Source organism: Neomonachus schauinslandi, chromosome 7, assembly GCF_002201575.2.
Source record: "Neomonachus schauinslandi chromosome 7, ASM220157v2, whole genome shotgun sequence".
Taxonomy (NCBI): domain Eukaryota; kingdom Metazoa; phylum Chordata; class Mammalia; order Carnivora; family Phocidae; genus Neomonachus; species Neomonachus schauinslandi.
The window spans coordinates 38,463,620-38,488,337 of NC_058409.1; the positions used below are offsets into that span (position 1 = coordinate 38,463,620).

A 24,718-nucleotide genomic window follows, 5' to 3' on the forward strand; every position below is an offset into this window, starting at 1 on the left:
GACACTTCCAACACCTCACAATATGCTGTGAAGGAGGCCTCACTCTTCTGGCCCCTTCTCCATTTCCTTTCTTCCCTGTAGGGACTCACGTACCCAACATTCTCTGCCATGATTCCTACATGCTTCCCCGTTGGTCCTGTCATGATATCCTATGCAATGCTCAGGCTCTTGGGTCTGTGGGGATAATCATACTGGTTCCTATGCAAAATCTGGCTGGGGGAGCTAGAATTTTGACCTAAGTTACTAATACTAGATGAGAAAAAAGAAGTCAGACTCAAAAAGCTCTCCCAGTTCATTTATTTTGTGTAAGGTTCATGACCAAAGAGCCTGTACTGACATTCCTTCTTTCTCTCTTTTAAATAGAGATTAAGGATGCAGTTAAGAGTTCACTCATTTAACACTGATGCCATGGAGATTTCTTTTTACAAATGAGGTATTTGGTTTACTGTCCCAAACAGTACATGTTTGGGTAAACTGCAGAAATGGCCTAGCAAGTAATAAAATGAAAGTGAATACACTGAAATATAAAACAGAAATAGCATCTGGCAATAGTTGCTGTGATACCCTGAGAATCTTCACTGTAGTCAAAATAAACCCACCCACCTTATATCTGTAAAAATAAAAAACCAACATGATTTTTCCTAAGGGCATATACTTCTACTCAGAAAAGACAATGAGAATGAAGGGGTGGTGCATATGAAGTGAGACAAAGATCATTCTTCTTGCCCCTTTCTCCACTCTAATCAAAATTACTTATTCATGGACCACTATTCCCCTCACCCCTTTTTTTCAAATTATCTTAGGAAAACATTTAGAATTATAGCAACAACAGCATTTATAAGTCAATTTATGTGGAACTGTTGTCAAAGTTCAAAATGCCATGAAAGATTTTGAGAAGACATTGAGTATTTCACATAAAAAATTGAACAATCAGGTTAGCCAGGCCCAAAATGATGATAAAAATGTGAAAGATTAACTTTGGCCATGTCAGACGGTCTTCTTGGCGGAGGGAAATTATATAGATAAGAGATGGATATATGAATACAAAGGCCAGGCCGCATGCTGCTCCTGAATACCTGCAAAATAAAAACTTTTTGGGTTAATTATTCCTTGCAACTATACTCCCATTTAAACCCTCTTCAGTCTGATATTGCAATGAAGTTATTTTTTGATTCAACTGTTGTTGACATAAAGCATTTGAGTTGAAAACATTTTACTTCCTAAGTTAATATAAAATATTATTTCCTGTTCATCTTTATAGCATCTGCTTGACAGAGTTTTTTATTCATCTCTCCAATCTCCATAGTTCTTCTGTGTCTCCATGTTTGTGGCTGCTTCCTCAGAAACATCTGGAGATAGGCTTCCTATCTTTGATCTTTTATAAACTAATTATGCATTCTGACTTTCTGAAGGACTGCGAGCATCTGCTTAAGAATGAGAACAGATGAGTACCTCTGTGGTGTTCAGCATAATTATCAAAGATAATAACAAAAATACCTCAACACAAGACTGACAGAGGAACCCAAACTTTCTTCTCCCTTACCCTATCCTCAGCTTAATAGAAACTTTAAGTCCATTATATTCAATAAGCATCAGGCTAATACTCTCTACTTTTATTTCTTGCTACTTTTTTTAGGTAAGGGTCTTCAAAAAAGTTACTCAAGCCCTGCTTTCTAGAGGTTGAGGAAGAGAAATCAGATCACTGTAAACCCGTCTTCCATGAGAATCTGAGTTCACAATTTTATTCCCCATCTACTCAACCTACCACAATATTTTTAGAGAAAGTATATTAAGTAAAGACCCATCTGGAACCTAAACTCCTATCTAAACTCTTACTTTCTGACTGCAACTCAGAGCAAAATTATGTTCTTGAGTAGAAATGGGTTAAAAAAGTAAGAGTACAGCCACATTGAGATGATCCTTACTGAAAAAGAGCAGATTGTTCCTAAACCAGAAGAAAAAGATATCCCAGAAGAAACTGAAGAAACAAAAACTTATGGCCCAGGAGTAAATTCTGCATAAAATAAATGGCAAATAAAAGTAAAAACAGCATAGTGGTTGTCTTTATTATAAGACATATTTCAAGTATCCTGAAAAGAAAAAAAAGTTACAACACAGCCTTAACAAATGACAGACCTCCAGGTACTCAAGAAGTTATACACTATATATTAAATATTTTTTAATTTGGGTAAAGAGAAGAAGGTACAAAGGAAAACGATGAGAAAAAGAAAAAGAGAAAGGGAAAAAGGGAAAGATGTTTAAGGGATAATGGGGCTTCTAGAATCAGGAAGAAGCAGTGTGATGGAAGAAAACGAGCACCTTAACTGACACCAGGGAACTATATTTGAATGTTACCAGTTTTAAATACTCACAAGAATTTCGTACAATTAAATTAACAATGGCAATATCAACAGGAAAAGCATAAAAATAAAGAACAATACATGAAGGGGCACAGTTCCCTTACAGGCTGTACCTTATGATTCCTCCTATGTTTGGGTAGAAACAGGCCATGATCACTCCAGCTCCCACAATAATTAGATTAAGAATCAGCACGTGGAAAATGCTAGAAGTTGAGGAGAGAATTTGGAGGAAAAAGTAAAAACAGGTAAATTATAACCATTAATATGAGAATAAAATTCATTATTAACATCTTTAAAATGAGAATGTCTTAAACTTGACAATAAAATCACAGCGGAAATAGAAGGCAGCAATAGTATTCAATGCTGGTGATGGCACAGTGACCCTGGACCTTTTGTGCAAATATATGAATAGGTTAAAGATTTGTAGAACAAACTGGTGGTATGTATCAGAGTTCACGCTTTTTATTTTATAATTCCATTTGGACTATCTTAAGACAATAAACAAAAATAAGAAAAAAGCTATTAACATAAAGATATTTGTGGCAAAAACAAGTATCCTACATATACAGCAAGGTAACAACTTCCTTGATGGAATATATTAAAAATTATTCAAAATAACTTATCATTGCTACCTAGATGGTAAATTCATCTAGGCAACTTGGAAGAAAGCTAGATAGATTTTTTACTACACAAGAAAATCTGAAAACATTGGAAAAAATATCAGAAGGAAATACACCGAAAAGGTAGTAGTGATTGTGATATGATTTGGAATTTGGAGTAATTTTTCCACTTCTCTGTATTTAACAAACTTTTTATATCTTACAATATTTTTTTGTATTTATTTTATTTTTATAATTAGGAAAATAAATTATATTAAGGGAAAGACAAAATGGGCAGGTTTTCATTTTTCAGATTCGGCCACTTAAAGATATTCGTGTTCATCATGAATAGGAAAATAATGTAGATAAAATGTGATGCTCAAGAAATAACTCCATTTCCCAGAAAGATGATTCTTAAATTTACACATCAAAGCAACCTTGTGAGCCTAAGTTATTAGGGGGTAATTAATCCCAGATAAAGATTACAGAGAGAATAAAAACGAGGAGAATTATTTACACAAATAAGTAGTTAGTCATACATCCTGATGAATTACAAAGATATTCAGGCTTCCAGATCTTGCTACTTATCCAGAAACTCCAACTTTAAAATTGCTCCAGAGCTTTGAGACAATGACTGGGCCTCTGTTATTTCTGTATTGTAAAAGGAAACAACTTTGTGTATTTTCCAAAGAAGTGGTTCTCATAGTGTAACCACGAACCCCAGGGAAGTTCCCAATACCCTTTCAGGAAGTCACTGAGATAAATATTAATTTCATATTAAAATCATAAGAGACATATTAAAACATATTTCATATTAAAATCATAAGGGACATTACTTGCTTTGCAAAAGCAACTGTGGGTAAAACTGCTGGCCCCTTAGCACGGGAAGAGGCAGCTGCACCTATGTGTATTTTATACTGTGTGCCTTACCGCCAAACACTGCCAAAAAAGAGACCTTCATAAAAAAGTAAAAATTATTAGTTTTATTAAATCTCATGCTTTGAACACACATCTGTTTTACTATTCTGTGTGATCAATTAGAAAGTACGTAATACAGCGTATCTGCTACACAGTGAAGTAAAATTGTTGTCTTGAAGAAAAGTAGTTGTGCAACTGAGCTGGAGAGCAATCTAGCCCTTTTTTCCAAGGAATGCTATTTTTACTTGAAAGGCAGACAAACTATGGTTCTTCAGACTTGGGTATTTGACAGACATTTTTTTTTTAAATGAATGATTATGAGCTTGTCATTTCAAGGAAAACAACTAGTGGTATGTGTGGCCAATGATAAAATTTCAGTTTTCAAGGAAAAATTAGAATTTTGGACAGCTTGTATTTGCCACCCTGAGCTTGACAGTTTTCCAGTATTTAAGGACTTTTATGATGAAACTGGTGGCAGTGTTACGAATGTGGGTTTTGATATTATATAATGAAGTGTGGAAGATCTGCAGAACTCAGTGAAATGATATTTTCCAAATGATTAAACATGGTACAAAAACATGCATAGGTTAAAGGATCCAAAGTGTACTATAGACCAATGGGTTTTAATATCAGTGAGTTTCTGATTCAATTAACTTATAAAAAACTACTACTTGTTAAGATTTGGCATAGTATCAAAGAAGAATATCCACAATAATCTGAAAATGCTATTAAAAGTACTCCTTTTTCCAACGTGTCTATGTGAGAGTAGATTTTCTTCATATATTTAAATGAAAACAACATATTGCAACAGACTGAATGCAGAAGATAAGGGAATCCAATTATCTACTAGCAAAGCAGGTATTAAAGAGTTTTGAAAATGTGGGGCGCTTGGCTGGCTTAGTTGGAAGAGCACACAACTCTTGATCTCAGGGACGTGAGTTCAAGCCCCACACGGGGTACAGGAATTACTTAAATAAATACAACTTAAAAAAAAAGTTTTGAGGGGCGCCTGGGTGGCTCAGTTGGTTAAGCGACTGCCTTCGGCTCAGGTCATGATCCTGGAGTCCCTGGATCGAGTCCTGCATCGGGCTCCCTGCTCAGCAGGGAGTCTGCTTCTCCCTCTGACCCTCCCCCCTCTCAGGTGCTCTCTCTCATTCAGTCTCAAATAAATAAATAAAATCTTTAAAAAAAAAAAAGTTTTGAAAATGTAAAACAAAAGTTTTTTTGGGAAACAATTATTTTTCATAAGTATGTTATTTTTAAACAAGTAATGGTTTTTTTTTTTTTTTAAAGATTTTATTTATTTATTTGACAGAGAGACACAGCGAGAGAGGGAACACAAGAAGGGGGAGTGGGAGAGGGAGAAGCAGGCTTCCCGCTGAGCAGGGAGCCTGATGTGGGGCTCGATCCCAGGACTCTGGGATCATGACCTGAGCCGAAGGTAGACGCTTAACTGACTGAGCCACCCAGGCGCCCCAACAAGTAATGGTTTTATTATTGCTTTTTAAATAAATTAATTCATATTTAAAATTCTGTTTTAATTTTTCATATGTTAAATATTAATAGATATAACCCACATAAGTTAAAGTGCATGGGGGTTCTTGGGCGCCTGGGTGGCTCAGTTGGTTGAGCGACTGCCTTCGGCTCAGGTCATGATCCTGGAGTCCCTGGATCGAGTCCCGCATCGGGCTCCCTGCTCGGCAGGGAGTCTGCTTCTCCCTCTCCCACTCCCCCTGCTTGTGTTCCCTCTCTCGCTGTGTCTTTCTCTGTCAAATAAATAAATAAAATCTTAAAAAAAAAAAAAAAAAAAAAAAAAAAAAGTGCATGGGGGTTCTCAATAAACTTTAAGAGTGTAAAGGAGGTGCTGAGCCCAAAAAAGTATGCTCTGAAATATGCAGTCTGTGGAGTACTTGTAAGTGTAGGATAAATGATAGTGTGTTGTTGGTGGTAGAGAAAGAAATGTAATGTGAACACGAAAGGGAACTTCCAGATTATTTCCAAGAGGAAGAAGCATTGTAACAGCCACCATTATGCAAAATAATGGCAGAAAACAGGACTAATGCATTTACCTAGCGTTTTTTTCTTCTATGACTTCATTGTATTATTTTATTTTGGGACTGTAAATACAACACAGGGCATAAACACAACAGGAATCTTATATGTACTGAAATCCAATCTTCCAGATGAGCAATGTTATAACTGTAGCTGTTGATACTGTCAATGCTAAAAAGGCGGTACCTCTTGACTTTTGCTTTTATAAGTTTTTTGTTTTTATTTTTTTATTTAAATCTTTTTTTTTTTTAAGATTTTATTTATTTATTTGAGAGAGAGAGAATGAGAGACAGAGAGCATGAGAGGGAGGAGGGTCAGAGGGAGAAGCAGACTCCCCGCCGAGCAGGGAGCCCGATGCGGGACTCGATCCCGGGACTCCAGGATCATGACCTGAGCCGAAGGCAGTCGCTTAACCAACTGAGCCACCCAGGCGCCCAAGTTTTTTGTTTTTAAACCAACATATTTTTACTAATTATTTACTTAATGAGGGAACAGATTGCATTAGTTCACTTCAAAGAAGAACTGATGAAGACCTCTTGTTTAATTGGTTACTGTAAATGTACTTTAAAAAGTTTTTATCTGAAAGTTTTCTTCATTTAAGACCATTTATTTCAAGTAAAATAGGTTAGGACTGGGTATTTTTTACTAGGATGAATCTCTATTAAAACTTAATGTTAGAGTAGAAGTTAACCAGGAATTCAAAATGAAGTTCCAGGGAAACTCTGAAGCAGTATATGGAAATTTCTCTTGGATGAGGGTAAGTAGCTTTGAATAGGTTTTCAAAAGGACTCAAAACTGCTCTATCACCAGTAAGAGATTAAAAATTACAGCAGTAGTTACAGAAGCAAATAGGAATTTTAGCTTGTTGTATATCTCACCTTCAATTCTAAGCAAGTATGGTTTATGTAAAAATGCATGAATGTTAATAAATATACAAGTACATATCAATAACCAATAATTAAAATAAAAGCATTGCTTCTCATTAGCCATACATTGCTAATACAGGTACTATATACTATTAACTTCTTGGCAATGTGTAGATTAATGGCAAATAAATCGTGAGATAAATATAGTTGGTATCAGAGCTAACATAACTATACTAGAAGGAACTAACTTTATTTATTTTTTTTTAAGATTTTATTTATTTGACAGAGAGAGACACAGCGAGAGAGGTAACACAAGCAAGGGGAGTGGGAGAGGGAGAAGCAGGCTTCCCGTGGAGCAGGAAGCCCGATGCAGGGCTCGATCCCAGGACCCTGGGATCATGACCTGAGCCAAAGGCAGATGCTTAATGACTGAGCCACCCAGGCGCCCCTAGAAGGAAGTAACTTTAAATCATTCTGGACATGGAAGCAGCTTCTATTTTTATAGCTCTTCAGGGAAAAGAACAACTGTGATCTACCCTTAGTAACCATTTTGATTAGGCAAATTTTTATAGCAAAAGGATCAGTCACATTTTAAACTGACCTGTTTGCACAGTCATTTGTTGCTTGGCACATCTTGCTGGTCAAGAGAAGAGCCCTTACCTAGGATAAATGTCACCGAAGACATGGCCCAATAGTTGAACACGAGCCAAATAGCCTAGGAGTGGGTATACAGTCATCATCTGGAACAGCAGGAATATCCTTGCAATGAAGGACAGGATGTCACTGCTAGGGAAGTTGTCTAAAAAATTCTAATCAAAGAAAGATAATGAAGTAATGTTAAAAATAAATTCAGTACATACAAATTTATAAAACTGACTATCTTTTGCTTATTTGGAACATAGGTGCCACACAAGTTTTGGTTTGTGGACCGGTGCTCACCCACGAACTATATGTGAACTATTATTTTTCAATGAACTAAGTACAAAAATTGAAATGTTTAGAAACTTTTATAGAAATCTGACATTGCCACATTATTTTATTTTACAAAAGTATCAGTCTGTAATTGATTTGACATTAAAACAACAAAGAAAACCTTGCCTTTCAGAGAGTCTCAGAAGCACTGCTCTGTAAGGTAGGTACAAGCATAAATCTGTTTTAATACATTCAAATGGCTAATTTAATTCGATGTCATTTGATCCTCACCAATTCTCTTGTTTTTCCTTCCCTGAAACATCATAGTACTTCCAAAGTAAAGATTATAGAATAATGTGAGAGTATATATATCACCTAGTATCATTATTATTTATAGCCTATAATTAAAAAGAAAATGATTTATTTCTATTTCCTCTCATGATTTTCTCCATTTTAGTTTGGCATCTAAAAGGAAAGTTAATTACTCAGAATTTTTTTGTTTCCTTTCAAATACAAATACCATAGATATTCCTATTCCCAAGACAGTGGGCTTTATAAGGGATTGTTCACATTAGGGGAATTTTCAGCAAACATTTGGCTGCCAAAGAACTTCTTGAATCATGGAAATCAAGAGAAGAACATTTCAAGCTATCATAACAGTAATAATTCAAACTTATTTCTCTTATAAAGATGAGAATATTATTAACAGTATTATGCTGAAATAACTCTTATAATTCATCCATAATAAATTGTACTGTATATTCCACTACACTTTTTTTTTTTTAATAAAGATTTTATTCATTTATTTGACAGAGAGAGACACAGCGAGAGAGGGAACACAAGCAGGGGGAGTGGGAGAGGGAGAAGTAGGCTTCCCGCCGAGCAGAGATCCTAATGTGGGGCTTGATCCCAGAACTCTGGGATCATGACCTGAGCCGAAGGCAGATGCTTAACGACTGAGCCACCCATGCGCCCCTCCGCTACACTCTTATTAGAGGAATTTCTTCTGACTAGAAAGAAACTCATCTGTAAAATGCTATTTTTGTCAGTCACATTAAACTAGAAACTACACTGTTCCTAAGTTTATGATGGGTCAAATCAAAGAAAGTATTACTTATGGCAACTTTTTTAATAAAATCTTTTCTTCTATTCTTTCCATCTCCCTCTCTTTTTAACAGCCGAATAGTCTTTCTTTGTTTTACTGCCTGCCACGGTGTACAAAAATGAGTGTTAGACCTATCATTGGGGACTGATGAGCAAAGACACCAGATTATCCAGGACATTTCCAGATCCAGGCTTTGGAAAATAAGGAGGTTGCATGTATTCCCAGCAGAGGTTTTACAAATTCATGAATAGCACCAATAACAGTTTTCCAAATAAAGAGAAATACCATGCACATAATAATAGGAATTATCTATTTTGAGTACCACAAGGGGCTAGCATGCAGTATGTTTTCTCGAGAGTCTCTTTAAAAATCTATGGTGTATGTATTATACTATTTAATGGAATAGGAAACCGAAGTTTAGAAAGGATGGGGAAGATGCCTAAAATCTCACATGCAGAGTAAACAGTAGAGATGGTATTCAAACCCCGGTCTGTCTGGGATTATAACTTGCTACCGTATCACCCCACCTGCTCTGCAGATAGGAAGGTGTTAACAATCATCAAGAGAGGGTACCTAGTGCCTTACCTGCTCTATGCAATCCTTGGTTAATGGTGGTGAAGGAAATGAAGCAAAAACCAGGACTCCAATATAGAGGTAAGTTAATGTCACCAGCATATAAGCAATGGACAAGTCCCTCACCTGTAAAAAGAGAACAAAATTCCCATAATACTGAATAAATTTGCAGTTAAATCTGCCTGAATAGACTAAATAAGAAAACTGACAAATTCAAGATTTATCTTTTGGCTGTGTGTGTTTTTATGTACATGCCTTCTAGGTATCCAGTCTGTTCACAGAAAGTAGATAAAACAAAATTCACATACTTCACAATCAGTCCAACAGTTTCTTTCTTTCTTTCTTTAACATAAATGGTGGCTTAACAAAAAATTATGACTAATTTCTAAGGTAATTTATTTACCACAAAATATTTGATTAAAAATAATAAAGCTAAGGGACAAGAAAGCAAAAACAAGCCACCTTCAGTATGACCTACAGAATTAAAAACATTTTTCTTTTAGTAAATTGACTTTGCTAAACCATCAAAGCATGCCCTGGCTGAAAGAAACTGGTACAGTATTAAAACATATTTAATAAAGAAGGAAAGCTAGTTAAAGGGCAGACAGTAAACAGGTATCACAGACAAGCTTAACAAACCTAAACAGTAAACAAAAGGAAATCAAAAGGCAACTGTTCCAACAGCTGCACAATGTTATTATTGGAATCAGTAAACAAATGCAGCACATTAAATAAAGTGGGTTGCTTTCTTCCACTGCTGTTCCCACCCTCCTGACCTCCTACCCCCATGTGAAGGAAAAAGCTCCAAGACATTTAATGCAGCCAGCTGTCAGATCCAAACAGAACAGATCCCACGGCTCACAAATCTGGTCTCCATCATCGCTAAAGTTACAGCCAAACAATTCAGCACAACTAAATTATGGCAATAAGCCTATTCATTTTTCATTTTAAACACAAATTACTTTGAAAGCTAAGAAAACAGATAAGAAAAAAATTATATACAATTTTACTTTAGTTTGATAACACAATAAGGAAAGTGGACATTTGGCATTAGGGAGCATTTCTGATTTTTTGGACAATTCTTCTCCTTAAATGGGCTGAGCAAGAATAGAAAGTTATAAACTTGAATGTTCATAAATTCACTTAAAAAGCAAGTAACAAGCTACGAGAAATCCTAAGGTTAGGTCTAAATAGACAATCAGCTTGAAAACAAACCAGGGATTCCAGACCCTGAATTAGATGGTGGACACGCCTATGAAGAAGCCACAGGAACTTGGATTATGCAGGTTGGTTCTAGCATTCTCAAAGAGCTTCTAATTGTTTAGGGTTGAGGAAGGAGGCTTCAGGGGGCTTTCAAAGTCTTTCCTTTTTTTTTTTTTTTTAAGGTTTTATTTATTTGACACAGAGAAAGAGCACAAACAGGGGGAGTAGGAGAGGGAGAAGCAGGCTCCCTGCTCAGCAGGGAGCCTGACGATGACCTGAGCCAAAAGCAGCCACTTAACTGAGCCACCCAGGTGCCCCAAGTCTTTCCTCTTTAGTTTATGAAGCCTAGGGCCCATTTCAGGCTAGACATCAGTCACTCCTAAGGTTGTCTCATGGTTTTGTAGAGAATGAACAGAAATGAACAAGGAAACTACCTTTCATATCAAAGGGTAGTATTCTCCCATTATGATGTTTAAAAGTCATTCTACCTTCAACCTACTCAGTGTGGCTCAAAAACAGAGGTAGTCTTATAAAATGCAAAATCTTGGGAGGCCAAAACAGCTGTGTCAGAGACAGCTATACATAAAGTGGGACAGCTACCACTTCATGGGCAGTCTTTAGCTTACATAGCACCTGATCACCCATCATCCTGGTCAGGCTTTCTGCAAAGACGTGTACCTTAGTAGACTTTGGGGGAAAGTCTGATGAAGATGATAAGGCTAAGGTGCAAAGGCTTCCTGATAAGTCAGTTTTCCCTTCTGTTTTCCTGTTCTTATAGCACTGTACACATACCTGAAATTACAACATCTACTAGAGTTTATTGTAGTTATCACTAGTTTCTATTATAAAAGTAATTTATGTTCATGAATGAAAGCTCCCAAGGGGAAAAAAACTGTCCCTCAACACCCAAAAAGTAGCCAACATTAAGAGTTTTTGTATCGGGGCGCCTGGGTGGCTCAGTTGGTTAAGCGACTGCCTTCAGCTCAGGTCATGATCCTGGAGTACCGGGATCGAGTCCCACATCGGGCTCCCTGCTTGGCGGGGAGTCTGCTTCTCCCTCTGATCCTCCTCCCTCTCATGCTCTCTGTCTCTCATTCTCTCTCTCTCTCAAATAAATAAATAAAATCTTTTAAAAAAAAAAAAGAGTTTTTGTATCATGTTGGTATTTTAATTTTTCTATGTCTAAGTTGGTTCTTACCACTAGACTAGGAGATCCTTGAGGGCAAGGACTATGTGTTTTTCACCTTTATATCCTCAATACCCAGAACAATACCTGGGACAGAGGAGGAACCTGGTAAATGTATAGGAAAAATAATAACCACGCTGGTTATAGTTAGTAGCCAGTTATTAAATAGGCTAGGTGCTAGGCTATGCAATAAGCACTTTATATGTATAATCTCATTAAATGTAGGTGCATTCATTTTCTTCATTTTATAAATGAATAAACTAGTACAGCAAGGTTACAAAACTTGTTCATGGTTACAGAGTAAGTAGCTGGTAAAGTCAGTATTCAAACTAAAGATGTTATGGCTCCAAATTGCATGCCCTTAGCTATTACAGTAGAGAAATGATCAGTCTCGAATGCATCTGTGTCACAGTTAATAAACAACAATAAAGAAAATAAAGATAGGTGGCTCAGTCAGTTAAGCGTCTGCCTTTGGCTCAGGTGATGATCCGAGGGTCCTGGGATTGAGCCCTACATCGGGCTCCCTGCTCAGTGGAGAGCCTGCTTCTCCCTCTCCCACTCCCCCTGCTTGTGTGTGCTCTCTCTCTCTCTCTGTTAAATAAATAAATAAATAAATAAATAAATAAATAAATAAGATCTTTAAAAAAAAAAGGAAAAAAGATAAACAAGTTACGAGTAACAAAGGATACAGCAGAGTGCACACACAGATGCAAGAGAAATATTAAAATCAGAACAGTTCTATTTTACAGTAGTCTAAATGTACACTCAATGCAACTAGGTTAAGAGTTGCGTATCTGTTTTCATCTGAAACTACTCTAATGAACAGAAAAGATGTTTTAATATGAAAGCAGCTGAGGGTTAGCATGATCCTGGGAAACATGCCACCTATGAATACCATGCACCACATGTGGGTTTTGCTATTCTCTGGCTTGAACACAAGCCATCACTGTACTAGGCCTGGAGATACAGCCTCTTAAAAGCCCGTTTAATGGAAAAGGGAGGAAAAAAGCCATCTTTTAGACAACGAGTCTCAAAGTAAAAAATATATTTAAAAAGAGGCACAGGTGACAAATGAATCCTACACATTAATTAGGTAATCTACTCTGCCTTATGAATGAGCAACAGGGGGCAGGGTGACGGGAAGAATGCCACCTCAGAATGAGGACTAGCTTTATCGGGGGTGGGCACAAGTGGTGCTGGAAGCACATTCTGCTTCTCGAATATAGTTTATGATTTGTTCCACATACCGTTCATAGTGAAAACACTATGCAATGGAGCATTTACTAACAAAAACGACAGACAGAAACTGACCATACAGAGCTATCCTGCACATTTACATAAAAACCTCTGACGATGTATAGTTAAGTAAACTACACAGATTCATATGAAGAAGCAAAAAGTAAATAACAAATTGAGATATAAGGCACTGCAAATGTTTTTAAAGAATTAGCATGGTGTGAAACTAAATAAAGACAGGCAAAACAAAACAAAAAAAGCACTGTATAGGTTCTAATTCAAACATGATGAGGAAATACCAAGAGGTTAGTCCACATATCTAGGATCATTTCCTAGATGTTTACAGAGACTATATATTCTGACGATAAAGAATGAGTTGGATGATTTTCAAATCTACAACTTTTTTTTTTCTTTTGGTAAGGTATGCCTTACTAAGGAATAGAAATTATATCCCATTTAGTGACACACGCACACACACAAAACAACTATGTTTAGTGAAACAAAAAAAACAAAAAAAACGATGAAATTAAGCCGAACTTAACAAAGCTGGAAAATCTGATCATTACACCTGTTTAGGAGCCACATTATTTTCCTCCTTCACAAATGTCTTTAGATCCAAGTCCAACTGCAGTTTATATAGAAGGAAGTGAGGCCTTTTTATTCTTTTGTCTTCTCTACTTTTAAGCCTTTGTTTACTGAGCTCTGAATGACTAACACAACATTAACAATTCAGAGTCCCTGACAAGCTTCACATTTTTTTTTTTAAAGATTTTATTTATTTGTCAGAGAGAAAGAGAGAGTGAGTGAGCAAAAGGCAGAAGGATAAGCAGGCTCCCCGCTGAGCAAGGAGCCTGACATGGGGCTCAATCCTGGGACCCTGGGATCATGACCTGAGCCGAAGGCAGGCATTTAACCAACTGAGTCACCCAAGCATGCCAGCTTCACATTTTCTGACTTAAATCTCAAGGAAATATATATTAACAGTACATCTATGAGTCAAATTACTTACTGAAACCTGCTGAAAAGTATAATCATTAAATAAACCAAGTGACAATTTTTTTCTTAGAATATAGTACCCATTTAGCTTAATTTATGCAAGTATATAAGCCAATTTCAGTACAATCAAAAGGAGAGTTTATGTATTTACATATATTTAAAGTGTTTAGAATTTTGTTGGCACAAAGTGTTAGCTTTACATTACAAAATGCTAGCTTTATCATTAGTATTTACTAATGTTTTAAGAAGTTAACATGAAGTCTAACTGATTTTTTGAAAGCTAGACTATACTTCATACCGTGGTTTCAATTAAGACAATAAGAAACCATCATCCACTTAAACTTTTGAGCTTCTTTTTAAAAAATATTTCCCACAAAAGCCAAAAGTTGAGTTAAATTTTATCAGCTGAATCTCACACACTAGTTCTACAAAGTGCTAGTCCCAAAAGGGAGCAGAAACAGGAATGCATTTTATGGTGTGTACACATAAAAAAACAGATTTCAAGGCCCATTGAGTGTTCTAGTAAGAAAGGCAGAGAATCTCCCTGCAATCCTTGGAAGACCATAAACTGAAATGTCTATCTCTCCATGCGGTCCCGAGCTTCTCTCACTGCGGAATGCACATCTCCAGATACACTGGTATGAATTTCCAGAAAAGCGATTCTACTTAAGAGTTTTAGGAAGCACAAAGTTAAGGAGAGGCCGTCTTCTTTTTTTCATAGTAGTCTGACACTACAACTGCCTGGACACCTCTTTGAGGAAGATGTGGTGGCAGCTGCAGCACAGCTGGGGTCCACCTGCTCCTGCCTCACTGCTGTTTGCTCTCACCCAGGAACAAGTTGGTCAGAAAGCTGTGCACTGCAGCTATGGCTTACAGATACCAGAAAGATTCCCGTAAAACCCGAAGTGGGGATTCACTGAATGTAAATGCCCTGGAGAATCTGTGCTGACTTCATCAGAGGCACACAGGAAAAGAATATCAAAGTAAAAGAATGAGTTTGGATGCCCACCAAGACTCTGAGAATCACTATGCGATTTAAACTCCTTGGGCTGAAGGTACTACGATTCCTAAGATTTTCCAAAGTCAGTTCTAGACAAGGAATCACAAGCCACTCACTGACTTGCACAGTCCTTCAGAGATTATTAAGCATATTACTTCCATCAGTATCGAATGGTTGAAGTCACTACTATAGATATTTACACCAACTATTTCAATAAATTATCATTTGTTAAAAAAATGTGTGATATGATCATAATAATCTGTGAGAAAAATTGTTCCATGACCTTTAACAATTTTTGTCGAAACATTAAAAACTCTCACTGTTGGTTACAAATGTATAAGGAAATGAAAACAATAGCAAAAGTACTATTTATTTAATATACTATTTTATTTTTTTTTAAGTTTATTTATTTGTAAGAGAGAGAGAGAGCAAGCAAGAGTATGAGCAGGGGGAAGGGTGAGAGGGAGAGTGAGAAGTAGACCCCCCCAGCCCCTGAGCAGGGAGCCGGTGTGGGACTCAATCCCAGGACTCTGGGATCATGACCTGAGCCGAAGGCAGACACTTAACCGACTGAGCCATCTAGGTGCCCTAATATATTATTTTAAAACATCAGAAACATTGAGAATTAAAGTGGTTTTTTTAATTTGTAAAAACTTACCAAGGGCACTTTGAATTGTTTCCTCCTTCTCATGGTATAATTACAATACAGAGCAAGCATCTTTTCCATGCCTTAGTGAACTGTCATATTCCTTTCTTCTAAGTTTGCATTACCTTCCATCACTTCATCCATTGTGCCTTCAAAGTTGTGAAGTATTTCTCAGAATTCTTTCAATGTGAAGTTTTCTGATAGTGCCACTTCCTGGGGACAACTTCATTCTTCTCATCACAACCACTTTCCTCATTCATGTTGATAAGTTGACCTTCCCCAGGTCCCCAGATTTCTCTGGCTGCACATTCAGAGTCTCTTGAATGTCTACCTTTCCACAAGCAGAGGTTTATTCCATGATTTCATTTAAGTTTCATTCAAATTTCATTTCCAGCATTTTCACTTTTTATTTCATTATTGCACTTTCACCTTTGTCAATTTTCTCTCTCGATTTCCCATTTTTGTAAAATATTATGTGGATTTACCACCAGGTAAAAAGGAGACAACTTAACTGTCCACTTGGCAGTCTGTGTGTAAAGTGAATGACAGATGTGTAGTGACCAATCAATGAGACTTTGAAAGACGTGATGTGATTGGTAACAGATCATGATATATGTCTGTTATTTATGTGGTGATTTGTGAATTGAAGGGCAGGTAGCTATTACTTTATGTAAGTACTCAAATTTCAAATCCTGTGGTAATTGGAATTTGAACCATGTTGTTGGGGGACTGAGGTAATTTAACTAAACCACAGTAACTGAAAGTCATACATATAGGAACTGTGTAAAGTGAGGTTTGCCTGTCATTTAACTCATTATTTTAAGACTTTTCTACTAAGACAAACTAATTCAGAGTACAGTAAAAATGTGCATGCATACTTAAGATGAAATATGAGACTTCAATGAAATTGTGTTCTTCACCTGCAGATTCCCAGGTATATGAGGTATTCTCTGTCATTAGAAGACTTTAGTGGTGAAGTTTGAGAAGCAGAGCCTTATTATGGATAGAATGATCCAATACGTAACTTGGTCTAAGTTGGTCTAAGAGAAAAGTTGATTAGTGTAGACAGGTGATTTAGATGGCACCAAGGAATACATTATTAATGAGACATACATTATTTCCTGTGAAGACGAAACAGGTATTTTCCACTATCTTTCTAAACTTCCTAAAACTTCGTGTAGGTAGCTTTGTTCAAGTGACAATGAGTGAGGGAACTTGTGAAGGAGGAGGAAGGGATTTAAAAGTACAGAGATTTAAAAGTATATGCTCATTTTCCCCTTATATCCCAAAGTTCCAAATGCTTACTTAGGATAAACAAGACTTTCTTCCTATTCCCTCAGAAGATTTAAAACTGTTTATGACAAAAGTATAAGTATAATAAGACTAAACATTTCCAGATAAAAACTAAATCTAGGGGCGCCTGAGTGGCTCAGTGTGTTAAGCGTCTGGCTTTGGCTCAGGTCATGATCTCAAGGTCCTGGGATTGAGCCCCGTGTTGTAGGGCTCCCTGCTCAGTGGGAGCCTGCTTCTCCACCTGCATTTCTGCCTGCTTCTCTGTCTCTGCCCCTCCCCCTGCTCATGCTCTCTTTCTCTCAAAGAAATAAAATCTGTAAAAAAATAAAATTGAAAAATAAAATTAAAATCTAGTGCAGTGATGAGAGAAAAGATAAGAATTGACATGGTTCATTACGTATTTTTCCAGGGATCCATTATTAGCATTATAGGAAGAAATCTTGGAGAACAGTTAATATGTTCTTATTGCAAAATCAGTTTTAAGGCACTGGAAAGAATCTGAAGGGGAAAATATTTTCTCCTGTTAGGTGAGAGATCCATAGTCTAAATGTAAGGAGAGAAGGTAAGAGGGATATAGAAACAAAAAATTTCTAGCTGCTACTATACACCACAGCATGTCAAATACCCTTCCTGTTTTATAATGTTTAATTGTGATTAAAACCCTGAGATGTAGGTAACAAATAATGCTATTTTACATCTGAAAAATCTGAAGGTCACCAAGTTAGAGAGTTTGGAAAATCCAGATTAACCTAATTCTTTTTTTTTTTTTTTAAAGATTTTATTTATTTATTTGAGAAAGAGAGAATGAAAGACAGAGAGCATGAGAGGGGGAGGGTCAGAGGGAGAAGCAGACTCCCCGCTGAGCAGGGAGCCCGAGGCGGGACTTGATCCCGGGACTCCAGGATCATGACCTGAGCTGAAGGCAGTCGCTTAACCAACTGAGCCACCCAGGCGCCCCTAGATTAACCTAATTCTAACTCCATTCACAGGTAATATGCCAGATGTGTTACTACGTAAGAGTAAACATGAAAATGGTAGAGTTTGATTTATATTCTTGCCCTAATTTGAGAGCTAACTTCCTTCTCCTTAGAAGGATTTTTGCCTTCATAATGACTCTGCCACACATTACTTGAAGTCTTCTCAGAATCCCCAGGCACAGTGAACTCTTCTTTGTATTTCAGTAACAATTGTATAGACCTCTATTAGAGCTTCACCATGATTTTTGTTTACATGGTTAGAAGCCATCAAACTGATTTCAAAATCTGCAGACAAGGCCACAAGTAACTGGTTAACTTCTACCTGCTTTGGGTTCAGTTCACTCTTCTTTCTCTAGTATCTTAAGGTAGAAGGTTAGGCTATTGATTTGAGATCTTTCTTCTTTTTTAGTGTAGGTGTTCACAGCTATAAAATTTCCCTTCAAGCACTGCTTTAGCTGCATCCCATAAGTTTTGCTATGTTGTGTCATTTTTAGTACTCTCAAAGTATTTCCCAATTTTTCTTGTGATTTTTTCTTTGATGCATTGCTTATTTAGGAGGCTGCTATTTAATTTCCAAGTATTTGTCAATCTTCCAAATTTCTTCATTAGTGATTTTTAAATTTACTTCACTGTGGTCAAAGAACATACTTGGTATGATTTCAATCCTTTTAAATTTATTGAGATTTATTCAATTTCCCAGCCTATGGTCTATCTTGGTATATGTTCCATAAGCATTTGAAAAGAATGCGCATTCACCTGTTACTTGAGAGAAGACTTTTATAAATGTTAATTAGATCAAGTAGGTTGATATTATTTTGGTTTTCTATATCCTTATTTATTTTCTATTCCATCAATGATTAAAGGAGGGGTAATGAAATCTCCAATTATAATAGTGAATTTGTCTACTTCTCCTTTCTGTTTTGACAGCTGCTGCTTCATTTATTTGGAAGCTCTGTCCCTGTGTGCATATATATTTATGATTATTATGTCTTCTTGAGGGATTGATCCCTAAAGATCATTATGTACTGTTGCTCTTTATTTCTGTTAATACTCCTCATTCTGAAGTCGACTTTGTCTGATACTAAAACAGCCACTCTACCTGTCTTATGTTTAGTGTCTGCATGGTATATCTTTATATTTCAAGTACACAGCTGACCTTTGAACAACATGGGTTTGAAATGTGCAGGCCCACTTAAATGCAGATTTTCTCCAATAGATACAGTACAGTACTGTAAATGCATTCTCTTTCTTATGATTTTCTTAGTAACATTTTCCTTTCTCTAGCTTACTTTATAAGAATATAGCATATAATATATAAAAAATACAAAATATGTATTAATCAACTGTTTATGTTATCATTAAAGCTTCCAGTCAACAGTGGGCTATTAGGAGTTAAGCTCTGGGGGAAAGTTACACATGAATTTATGACTGCGGCAGTGGGGGATGAGGTAGTCAGGACCCTTAACCCCCATCTTGTTCAAGGGTCAACTGTAGTCAGGTTTTGTTTTTTAATCACTCTGATATCTTTTAATTGCAGCATTTAGACCATTTATATTTAAAGTTATCATCAGTATGATTGGGTTTAAATCTATTATCTTGTTATTTGTTTTCAGTTTGTCCCATCTAGTCTTTGTTTTTCTTTTTATTCTTTGTTTCTTTTTTTTAATCTTTTAGATAACCTGGGTATTTTAAAAAGATTGTATCACCACTGTTGGCTATTAGCTATGCCTCTTCATTTTTTTAGTGATTACTCTATAGCAGGGGTTGACAAACTATGGTCCATGATGAAAGCTGGCTTGCTGTCTGTTTTTGTAAATAAAGTTTTCTTGAAACATAGCCACCATCCATTTGTTCAAATACTCTTTATGGTTCCTTTCATGACACAGAAGCAGAGTTAGGTAGTTATAACAAAGACCATAAGGCCCACAAAGCCTAAAATATTTACCATCTAAACCTTCACAGAAAAAGTTTGCTGATTACTTCTATGGTTTAAATTTAAGAATTAAGATCCAATAACAAAATTCAATTCCTCTGACGATTACTCACGTTGTTTTCTTGGTTCTTGTTGTTCTTCAAGAGTGTAATAATACAATTATGAATAAAGAAAGCAAGGGTAAGCACTCCAGTCAGCTGTGGAAACTGAAATCTTATCTCTAGGAGAAAAAGAGAGTGAAAAAAAAAAAAAAAAACAAACCACAATACATTAAAACTGACAGCCAGAAAACGAATGTTAGTAGCCAAAAGTTGACTGCCAAAAATTAGTTGCCTCTGCCTTATCCAGGGAATAAGAATATTAAAATGTCTTTACAAAGTTCCTCAAGGCTGGCATTATATTTGAGCAAAGTACTTGAAAAGGGAAAGAAAAGGAATTAAGAAATGACTACTCTGTGAGGGTATTTCACATCAGTTAATGCTGTTTGAGGTCACACAACTAGTGTGTGGCACAGCAGGTTTCAAATTTAGAACTCTAAAGGTCTTCCTCTTCTAATACCTGAATTTGCCAGAAAAACACCTTTAGAAAAGGAATCAGAAAAAGGGAGAATTGGTCATTTAACATTTTTCAAGGGCTAATGTAAAAGGCACTGCTTAAAAATACAGAAATAACAAATGTCTACACAGAGGGGAATGGTTAAACTAGGATATAATTGCTCTGTGGTATATAGTACATAAGAATTATGTTCTAAAGAAAGGTTTTATGCTATGGCAAATGTTAACGACTCAAATAGCATGTATAGTATGATTTTACATTTATTTTTAAAAGTTTGTGTGTGTATATATATACGTATATATGCTAAGAAAAAGGATTGGAGGAATAATCACAAAAGTTTAAATAGTGATTATCTCTAAATTTTCTAATTTCTAAATTCAAATAATAAATTCAAAGTTAGGGGCGCCTGGGTGGCTCAGTTGGTTAAGCGACTGCCTTCGGCTCAGGTCATGATCCTGGAGTCCCTGGATCGAGTCCCGCATCGGGCTCCCTGCTCGGCAGGGAGTCTGCTTCTCCCTCTGACCCTACCCCCTCTCATGTGTTCTCTCTCATTCTCTCTCTCTCAAATAAATAAATAAAATCTTTAAAAAAAAAAAATTCAAAGTTAATATGAAATAAGAACAATAAAATAATAAATATTTCAAAAGCACTGCCAATTTCTGTCTTTGAGGTTTGCTAACACAAAAATGAAAAACTGCTTTTATGTAGAATAAGACCAAGATTTACATGAAAACAGTGCTATATCTAGGCAAAGTAGGTGGCAAAAGTGAAGAACAACCTGTCTCAAGGGATTCCTTAGTTATAAAAAGAAAAGAAAGTCCACTGATTTTTGCAATAGTATTTAGGAAAGGAAATAAGAATAACTAAGAAGCAAGCACTGGCTCTGAAATAAATCAGGATGTAAGAGTTTAAAAATTATATACTTTAGTTTTCCATTAAGTTTTTGTTGGTCTATTAGCTTTCATCTAAATTTTCATTTGCAGAAGCAATTCAAAGTCTATTTTTCTGGGGTGCCTTGGGTGGCTCACTCAGTTAAATGTCTGACTCTTGGTTTTGGCTCAGCTCATGATCTCAGGGTTGTGAGATCGAGCCCCGTGGTAGGCTCTGCACTGGGCATGGAGCCTGCTTAAGAGTCTCTCTCTCCCTCTCCCACTGCACCCACCCCTCCCACCCATGTACACATGCTCTCTAAAAAAAATAAAATAAAATAAAACAAAAAAATTTTTCTCAGGAAAAATTTCCCCTTTTCTGTCTATAATCTTTTAACTTTTTTTTACATCTAAGCAATAAAATAAAATGTGGGGGCAACTCCCACTTCTGTTTAAAAAAATAAAAATTTTAAAACAATTTTATTTTTAAGTAATCTCTACAACTAATGTGGGGCTTGAACTTACTTCGAGATCAAGAGTTGCACTCTCTACTGACTGAGCCAGCCAGAGCCCCACTGCCAAAACCAACTCTTAATACACTGGGCATATAAGGATACATTGATCACTTCAGATCAATAATCAGAATTATATTTATATAATAGTAAGAGAGGTACCATTTTTGGAAATATGATAAAATTATTATTTACATGACTTTATTCTTTGCAGAACAATAACCGAAAAACTCTTTAGTAAGAATTCAAAGTCATCAAATCACAAAGGAAGAGAGCAAAAGAGAATGAAAGGAAAAAAGGAATTACAAAACAACCAGAAATCAATTAATAAAATGACAGTATTAAGTCCATACCTATCAATAATTACTTTATTTTATTTATTTTTTTCTTGTGCACATCCAGGATGATTTCCTTGGGATGACTTTCTAGAAGGAGTATTTTTTTTTAATATTATGTTCAGTTAGCCACTGTATATATCAAAAATTATTTTAAATGTAAATGGACTAAATTCTCCAACCAAAAGAAAAAGAGTAGCTGAATGGATAAAATAACAAGACTCAACCAGATGTTGCCTACAAGAGACTCACTTCAGCTTTAAGGACACACACAGACTCAGAGTGAAGGGCCGGGAAAAGATATTCCAAGCAAATGTAAACCAAAAGAAAGCAGGGCTATATGTATATCCAAAAAAATAGACTTTAAACCAAAGACTGTATCAAGAGACAAAAAAGGTCATTATATAATAATAAAGGGATCAACTCATCAAACATTTGCAAATATTTATGCTCCCAACATAGAAGCACCTAAGTACATAAAGCAAATATGAACAGATCTGATGGGAGAAATAGATAGCAATATAATAATAGTAGAAGGCTTCAATATACTATGTTTAACAATAAATAGATCACCCAGACAGAAAATCAATAAGGGAACATTGAACTTAAATGACACATTACACCAGATGTACTTGATAGACATTTACAAAATATTCCATCCAATAACAGAATACACATTCTTCTCAAGTGCACATGGAACATCTCCAGGATACATCACATGTTAGCCCACAAAGTATGTCTCAACAAATTTAAAAGAACTGAAATCATACCAAGCATCTTTTCCAACCACGATGGTATGAAACTAGAAATCAATTACAGAAAAAAAAAAAACTGGAAAATTCACAAATATGTGGAGATGAAGTAACATGTTACTGAACAACCAATGAGCCAAAGAAGGAATCAAAAGAGAAATCAAGATGTTGAGACAAATGAAAATGGATACAACTTACCAAAACTTGGAGGATGAAGCAAAAACAGTTTTATGAGGTCAGTTTATGGTGATAAACATCCACATTAAGAAACAAAAAAGATCTCAAATAAACAACCTAACTAGATGCCTGGGTGACTCAGGTGGTTAAGTGTCTGACTCTTGATTTTGGCTCAGGTTATGATTTCAGGTTCCTGAGATTGAGCCCCATGTTAGGCTCTGCACTAAGTGGGGGGTCTGCTTGAGGATTCTCCCTCTTCCTCTGCCCCTTCCCCCGCTTGAGCTCATGCTCGTTCGCTCACTCTCTCAAAAACACATAAATAAATCTTAAAGAAAAAAACCAACTTTATACCTCAAGTAATAATGAGAAAAAAAGAACAAATTAACCTAAAGTAGAAGAAATGAAATAACAAAGATGAGAGCAGAAATAAGTGAAATAGAGACTAAAAAGACAATAGAAAAGATGAATGAAACTAAGGTATTTTTTTGAAAAGATAAACAAAACAGATAAACCTTTAGCTAGATTAAACAAGAAAAAAGAGAGAGGACTCAAATGAAAAAATTATAAATGAAAGGGGAGACATCACAACTGATAGCACAGAAATACAAAGATTTATAAGAGACGACTGTAAACACTTAAACACCAACAAACTGGACACCAACAAATTGGACTTAGACACCAAGAGATAGATACATTACTAGAAACATACAAACTACCAAGACTGAATCATAAATGGAAAATATGAACAGACCAATTTCTAGTGAGGAGATTGAATAAGTAATAAAAAATCTCCCAATAAAGAAAAGTCCAGGCAGGACCAGATATCTTCACTGGTGATTTCTAGCAAACATATGAAGATGAACTAATACTAATCCCTTTTAAACTCTTCCAAAAAAATAAAAGAGGAGGGAACACTTCCAAACTCACTTTATGAGGCCAGTATTACCCTGATCCTGATATCAAATTCAGGCAAGGACACTATAAAAAAAGAAAATTACAGGCCAATATCCCTGATGAACATAGATGCAAAAATCCTCAACAAAACATTAGCAAACTGAATTCTATACCATGATTAAGTGGGATTAATTCTAGGGATGCAAGGACAGTTCAACATCCACAAATCAATCAACATATAGACCACATTAATAAAACAAGGGATAAAAATCATATGATCAGCTCAATGGATGCAGAAAAAGCATTTCACAAACTTCAATATCCATTTATGATAAAAACTCTAAACTGGGTATGGAGGGAATGTACATCAGCATAATAAAGGCCATGGCCAACATAGTACTCAACAGTGAAAAGCTGAAAGCTTTTCCTCCAAGATCAGGAATGAGAGACAGGATGCCCACTCTCACCATTCTTATTCAACACAGTACTAGAAATCCTAGCCACAGCAATTAATCAACAAAAAGAAATAAAAGGCCCCCAAATCGGAAAGGAAGAAGTAAAACTGTCTCCATTTGCAGATGACATTATATTATATATAGAAAACTCTAAAGACTCCACCAAAAAACTTACAACTGGGGCGCCTGGGTGGCTCAGTTGTTAAGCGTCTGCCTTCAGCTCAGGTCATGATCCCAGGGTCCTGGGATCGAGCCCCACATCGGGCTCCCTGCTCTGCGGGAAGCCTGCTTCTCCCTCTCCCACTCCCCTTGCT

The 24,718-nt window shown here is 36.2% G+C and overlaps 1 protein-coding gene across 2 annotated transcripts in view; it reads right to left on the minus strand.

The window, feature by feature from the left end:
- Positions 1-284: 284 nt before the first annotated feature.
- Positions 285-24,718, minus strand: part of SLC38A9 (solute carrier family 38 member 9) — a 79,754-nt gene continuing 55,320 nt past the window's right edge. For both annotated transcript variants that reach the window (XM_044916731.1, XM_021701817.1), the window contains 5 exons: positions 19,969-20,075; positions 9,398-9,511; positions 7,456-7,604; positions 2,474-2,563; positions 285-1,076 (listed from right to left, as the gene is read on the minus strand). In XM_044916731.1, the coding sequence (XP_044772666.1) occupies positions 911-1,076; positions 2,474-2,563; positions 7,456-7,604; positions 9,398-9,511; positions 19,969-20,075 (626 nt within the window). In that variant the 3' untranslated portion in view covers positions 285-910. The remainder of the gene's footprint in view (positions 1,077-2,473; positions 2,564-7,455; positions 7,605-9,397; positions 9,512-19,968; positions 20,076-24,718) is intronic.